Here is a 7,335-nt window from a genome sequence, read left to right as displayed (position 1 = left end):
CCTTTTCATTCCTTCTTCCTCCCTTTTTCTTCTTTCCTCTAATATATGGCTTAACGATGATCTATTTCGGTACCGGTTTCTTAGATATCTAACTGATCTTTTTTGTACCATAATTTGTGTTTGTCTTTTTCGAGATACGGATCCTATAAAGCGCTCGTAAACTCAACTGCTGGTCTTACAAGGGAGATGTAGACATTTTCCTTGATATCGGTGTTAGAGATATTGAGATTTTTTTTGAGGAATGCAATTGTTTTATTTGCTTTAAGATATGTTTCTGATGTGAAACTGTTAAGTAGGATGTGATTGTTACTCCGAGGTATTTGGTTGATGTTACATGTTCCAGGTGGTGGCTATGGAGAGAGTATTTCTTCATGTGTGATTTGTTCTCAACCCTGACCAATAAACCATGAAAAGGAGGCCAAGGTCAGATGAACCGAGTCATATGGAATTGTACACCTTACAGTTATTCAATACACCAAGTATGGTTGATAAATTGCTAACATTATCAGAGATATTGGCCATACCGCAAAAACTGAATGTTGACCAATGAAATATGAAATTTGGATAAGGTCAGATGAACCATGCCAGGTAGACATGTACACCTTACAATCAGTTCAAACACCAAATATAGTTGCCCGATACAGCGTATAGTATCTGACATATGGACTAAGAGAACTGAGCATTAATTACAGATCCATGAAATAAGATCAAGGCCATGTGAACCCTTAGACTGTCTGACGGACATGAAGACGATGCTAGGATCCCATTTACAAAATAAATTTATCCAGTTATTCATAATAAACGAGAAATGCAGAGTTAAAAAAACCTATACAGGTTTTTTTATACTGTAAAATTTCATCAAAAATCCGAATTCCAACTCCAAAAGAGAGGCGAAGGATACAACAGGGACATTTAAACTCATATGAGTCGAAAATAAACTGACAAAGCCATGGCTAAAAAGAAAAAGACAAACAAACAGTACACAAAACACAACATAGAAAACAAAAGACTGAACAACACGAACCCCACCAAAAACTGGGAGTGATCTCAGGTCCTCCGGAAGTGTAAGCAAATCCTGCTCTACATGTGGCACCCGTCGTGTTGTTCATGTTAGTACAAAACCGGTGATTAGTCTAATTCAGTAGGGCACATTGGGGAAAAAGGAGGGGGACAGTATTGTAATTACGACAATTGGAACATATATGTTTTCATCTGTGAAACGGATATTCCGTAACGGTCAACCAACTCGTGATTGCGTCCGAAAAAAAACGAAGGGACGATTTCAACTTCACCACTTGGAACTCTTGGTTTGAGCACTTTGCCATGATGACATTTTTTTCAATATTAAGGTTTTTGTTAATCACCTCGAAATTTATATAAAAGATAAACAGAAACTGTATACAGCTAACATGATCAGAAATATATATAAGCTCTAAGAAAATGACAATTTAATGAAACCATCAGTCTACTTCATATAGAAAAATTGCTCTGACATGTAAATGAAGGTTATGACCAATTTTTAAGATAAATCTAAATTCTATACACTAAAAATTATCAGCAACACTGAATCTACAATAGTGCTTGTATGATTCTAGCAATCAGTTGACTCCTTATAGGAGGTATTGTCCTTGAACGACAATATTAGTTTAATTTTAGTTCTAAAGCCTATTATCTTGATTTTTTTTAGATTAATGGAAACTGAAAACAATAAATTGAAACTGCAAAACCAGTAACAAGAAATGAGCTGTCAAACTGACAAACAGGTTTTTCTGTATTTTGAAACTTTCAGGGTTGTTTGACCTGCCACATTCTGTACCTAATTTTTAATCTTTTCAAGGACCATAACTCATGAACAGCAAAAGTGAAAATCATCAATTTATAATTGACCTCTATTTTGTCTTCAGTAACTACATATTAAAATTTGAACGGCATTGATTGAACTGTTCATAGATTATTACACAGAAATGACAAAGTGCAATTTTAAAATATTTCAAGGACCATAACTCCTGAACGGTAAAAGTGAAAATCATCAATATTTAACTTGACCTCCATTTTGTAATCACTCACAATATATTAATAATTGAAATGCGTTGGTTGAACTGTTCAAGATTTATTGTACGGAAACATCATAAAGTGACATATTCCAATCTATCAACCCTTGAAAGACAAAAGTGAAAATCGACAATATCGAATTTAACCTCAATCTTGTGATCAGTAACAACATATCAAAATTTGAAAAGCATTGGTTGAATGGTTCATAAATCATATCACTGAAATAAGTCCGCCACCAACTTAGGAAAATCCGGTTAAAAGTTATCTTTAAAGCAGAATATACCAATAAGAAGTCGGATGACTGATAGTGGTAGCTATTTCTCTTTGTGGATAATTTTATCAACTTTTAACATTTTAGATATTCTCCTTAAAATAATAATAGACAGAGAGACAGTTAACAACAAAATATGATAAACAAGAGAAATGGAGATATACAACCATTTCATAGGTCTTTAATATTGTGATAACTGCTCAGTGGAGGTCCATTTGACCAGTTGAAGAGATGTGGCTGACAACACAAATTAAACCTGATGTTCAATCATCAAAATGTATTTTGCCATGTAAGAGATTCAATATGTTTTAAATTTAACATTTTCACACGGGGTATCATCCCTCAATGAACATTAAACATCATTGTTTGTTTACTTATTTTATTACACTTCACATTTAAAGTGTTTGAATCACTGAGTTTTTTTTTATAAATGCTTTCAATAATATATGAATAATAAATGGCTATAAAAAGTATACAATCTGGATATAGAATATTTTTAAATAAATGCCGTCATTTTTTATACAAAATACATAAGGTTTTTTTTTAAATTCTGTATGTTTTCCTACCAAGAGTTGTGGTTTAATCAAGATAACTTTGGCTTCCTCCACCAAAAAACCCTAACTACCATGAAATAACCAATAGTGATGAAAGTGGCCATAAACACCAATCAATTAATCATTTAATTCTGTATGCATTTACACTGGTAGTGCCCAGTTTGATAAATTTTGATAAACCACACCTTGAATAAATTTGTCTTGTGTAAATGTTTGCCATTTCCGGTTAGTACATTGCACTCGGCATCCTCTATTGAATCAATAGTGCAACAGATTCTATCACTTTACCCTGTAGACTACTAAATTTATCCAGGTCCTAATTTTATTTTCAAAATATCCTGATACAAGTACATATACAAATTTCTCAAATCCATTTAGTTCTACAAACAGAACGATATCAAGCAGGGAATATAATGAAAACTGTAACAGTAGGGCAAATAGTCAATAGCTGTATAAAACACTATAACTACAGTAGTTTTTAAGACCATATAAAACTTTAATCATTCACTATAAAATATTTAAATCAATGCCATTTGCATTATGCTAATCATTTGAAATCTGATCAGAGCTACTGCATTTACATGCCATTGTCACAAAATATATAAACTGCCATGTTGATTATCTTAATTTTAATATTTGATTAAGAAGAAAACAAGAGATGAAAATCAGCAAATAAATGTATCTTGATATCCAATGGCTTGGGAGGTTGAAAATTAAACAGTGGCATTATTGATAGTGAGTTATAGACTAGTTTTTTTATCCATTCACTAGTATCGGAAGTTTTTCAGATGGCGATGTCTTATGGTAAGGACAAGGTTCATGATTGACAAGTAGTTCTGAGAGAAAAGTAAAATGACCTGTTCATAAGTTCATTATAAAGGTAACCTTCTTTCAAAGATTCAATGAAATTTCGGAGATAAAATAGAAATATGAGGTCTGCATATATGATAGACAGAAAATATGAAAAGAAAACAATTATTAAAATAAGAATTTAGAGGGTACAGTAAAAATCTTTTCCTCAGCTATCCATTATGTGAATGAAACCATGATTTCATGTTTTTATATTTAGCAAGCAAACTATGGTATATAATCACAACCAAAACATAATCTGATGTAATAGCCACTCAAAAATGAATATATTACAAATATATAAACACTGACTGAATTCATCCCACTTTTCTATTAATTACAAATATTCTATGCCATTCTTGACTTATATATATGAGATATATAAAATAACTGATTAATATGAAAGATGAAAAATATACATGAAATGAAACATTGAAGTTTGTAATTGCATGCACCTTTATTCTTTACGGTACCCATTCATTCAGTTGGAAATGCATTTTAGCGTCAATTAAAAACATGAGGATTTAAGTTTGATATTATCTATCTAAATCATCCTTTGTATTCTATTAATAAGGGATAAATATTTATAATGTTAAAAAGTAGATCTCAAACCTTATCATATAACTACTAAAACAAGTCATTATAGAATCTCTTAAATGACATCTTTTTCTAACTACTGACTGTGATATAGCCTTTTGCGCTGATATGGCGTAAAGCAAACACCAATCAATCTATTGCAACTATGACAAAAACATTTACACAATAACTACTATTTTTTTTTTTATACTTTACATTGCATATGGTTTGGATATCAAACTTTTTTTGACACATTTGATCTTTTTCCTATATATTTTACTACAAGCATTCCTTTACTGATGGAAAACCATCAAACCAATTTCAAGTTGTGCACAATGAATCATAGCAAAATCTGTTATCTCTGAACTCAATCACTAAAATAATTTTTTAGTACAAACCAAAATAATTCCAACAATTTTTTTTAAAATTTACACATCATTCGCTTGAGTAAGACATTTTTTTAAAATAGTTTTAGACATACAATATGCAGTACACAACATTCAGCCATTACAACACCTTAAATCTTCAAAAATATATAAACATTAAAGTATGAAATGAAAGGAATGGTTCGTAAGGTTCTTTGAAAGTATGTATAAGTACCCGTCCACGTCCACTTTGTGTTTTTGTTAGATGTATTTCTATTTGTATCCATCTGATGAGTAAAGCCTTTTTCAACTGATTTTTATAGTTTGTTCTTATGTTGTACTGTTACACCACTGTCCCAGATTAGGGGGAGGATTGAGCAATCACAAACATGTTTAACCCCGCCACATTCTTTATGTGCCTGTCCTAAGTCGGGAGCCTTTAGTTCAGTGGTTGTCATTGGTTTATGTCCGTCATATTTGTTTTTCGTAAACTGTTTTGTTATAAATTAGGCTGTTAGTTTTCTCAATTGAATTGTTTCATATTTTTCATGTCGGTGCCTTTTATAGCCGACCATAAGGTATGGGATTTTCTCATTGTTGAAGGCCGTACAGTTGCCTTTAATTGCTTACATCCACTTCATATGAACTTTGGTGGATAGTTGTCTCATTGGCAATCATACCACATCTCCTTACTTTTATATTGTCATCAATTACTGATTTGTTGACTTTGGCAATTATATATTCTAAAAATGTTCCTTCAGTTGGAAATTGTGTATGTATTTAATTTGTTGTTTCATTTATTAACTGTATGAGGATCTTATTTTAATTTACTACATAAATCATTCTTCTGAATTTGATTAATATATGATAAAAATATATACAACTAAATAATAAAATTTATACCATATTTTTTAATTACTTAAACAGGCCCTTTAAAGGAATGTCTAAAATAGCATCTCTTTTTCCAAATAGTGTACAAGATCAGAGCTCTGGGCTGTGATATAGTCTTTTCACAGGTGCAACGGAAAACAGAAACCAATCAATCTTTTTTCAACTATGACATACCAAATTTCCACATAAATACTATTTTATATAATTAACAGTATACATGGTTTGTATATCAAACTGTTTTTGATACATTTGACCATTTCTTATGTATTTTACAACAAGCATTGAACTTTACGGATGGAAAACCCTCAAAAAAATTTCAAGTTGTCTACAAGGAATAATAATACAACCATAAGATTATCTTTACTTAATAAGCTAAAAACTTCTTTTATATGACAAAGATTCCTACAGAAGGTCAGTGGTTCTCTCCGGGGACTTCAGCTTTCTCAACCAATAAAAACTTACCACAGTAGTGCTGAAAGTGGCATTAAAACACCAATCAATCAATCATTATATTACAACCTGACATAATTTCCACAAATTCTCCATTATTCCCACATAATTCCATCATATTCTGAATAGCTTTATAAACATAACAATATACTGTTAACAACATTTATCGATTACAACACCATAAAACTTTAAAAAGTAGGTATGATTAAAGTATAAACTTTAAGGAATGGTTATTTAAAATGTACGCATTGCTATCATTTACTTATTTGCTGACTTTGGCTGAACAACGCCTTTATTAAGTACAGGGCCATCTTTGTGTAGGTACAACACAGGCCACACTATAAAGTCAACTTGATCTCCAGCCTTTGTGTAGGAGCGTAAGATATTAGTATCTATCTTTGTATCACTAGGGAAATCCCACTCTATGTAAACTGGTGGATCTTGTATCTGCATCATCCAGGCATACTTAATACAATCTTCTACAAACTTAGAACATGCTGATATATGTTCCTCAGATAGGTTTCGTGTTTTCATTAAGTAATCAGGTAGTTTCTGCAAATCGAAATAAGTTAATAATGAACATATAAGACTTAAACCTTAAAATAAAATGTCTAATAAAGTATATTGGTGAAGTAGTAGTTCTATATATGATGCAATTCTAGTCACAAAAAGAGTATGCCTTTGAAAATTTAGAACTACTCACTTGAAAGGACATCATGGCTAAATTAAGTTCCCAAAACAATCAAATTTCAGATAATAACAACCAATCGTGTTAACAGATACAGCAGGTATGTATCAAACACATTGCGTCAATGATCCTTACATATCATAGATTCTCCTTATTTTCGATCAATAGACTATTTTCATATTACCGACTTTTGACTCCGGATTTTATATTTTTTCGACTGGTTACCTTTTCTGTTGTTGGACATCCTGGTACTCAGTCAAGTAAGAGCAACTTAAAAATGTAAGATCAAGGTTACAATTGGTGCAATTGAGGGGGAAAATTATCTGTTTTGTGTTTTCTATACTAAAAAAAATCATCGGAAAACAGTAAACTTTTACCAAACATACTTATTTTGTTTGAGAGCTATGAATTATCTGTTTCAAATGACCACATTTATATTCCATCTGTTGTAGCCATAACCCCTTCCTCTATTCTTCAGATATGACATTACCACATCTTACTTATTACCGCATGTCGACTTTGCAATGAGCAACCCAACATAGTAGTGGAGCAGAAACAGAATATCCTTATAGAGCACCTGTGTTCATCCTTTGTAGGTGTTCATGTTTCTTAATCTTTAGGGCTGTAGTTCGGTTTTTT

The 7,335-nt window shown here is 31.6% G+C and overlaps 1 protein-coding gene across 3 annotated transcripts in view; it reads right to left on the bottom strand.

Moving 5' to 3' along the window:
• Nucleotides 1-3,181: 3,181 nt before the first annotated feature.
• The window catches only part of LOC127714089 (interaptin-like), a 63,748-nt gene continuing 59,594 nt past the window's right edge, over nucleotides 3,182-7,335 (bottom strand). For all 3 annotated transcript variants that reach the window (XM_052220043.1, XM_052220044.1, XM_052220045.1), the window contains one exon: nucleotides 3,182-6,560. In XM_052220043.1, the coding sequence (XP_052076003.1) occupies nucleotides 6,267-6,560 (294 nt within the window). In that variant the 3' untranslated portion in view covers nucleotides 3,182-6,266. The remainder of the gene's footprint in view (nucleotides 6,561-7,335) is intronic.

The sequence above is a fragment of the Mytilus californianus genome, unplaced genomic scaffold (genome assembly GCF_021869535.1).
Source record: "Mytilus californianus isolate M0D057914Y unplaced genomic scaffold, xbMytCali1.0.p SCAF_9, whole genome shotgun sequence".
Taxonomy (NCBI): domain Eukaryota; kingdom Metazoa; phylum Mollusca; class Bivalvia; order Mytilida; family Mytilidae; genus Mytilus; species Mytilus californianus.
The sequence above is the reverse complement of the archived record's forward strand: the minus strand, read 5'-3'. Positions and strand labels throughout refer to the sequence as shown.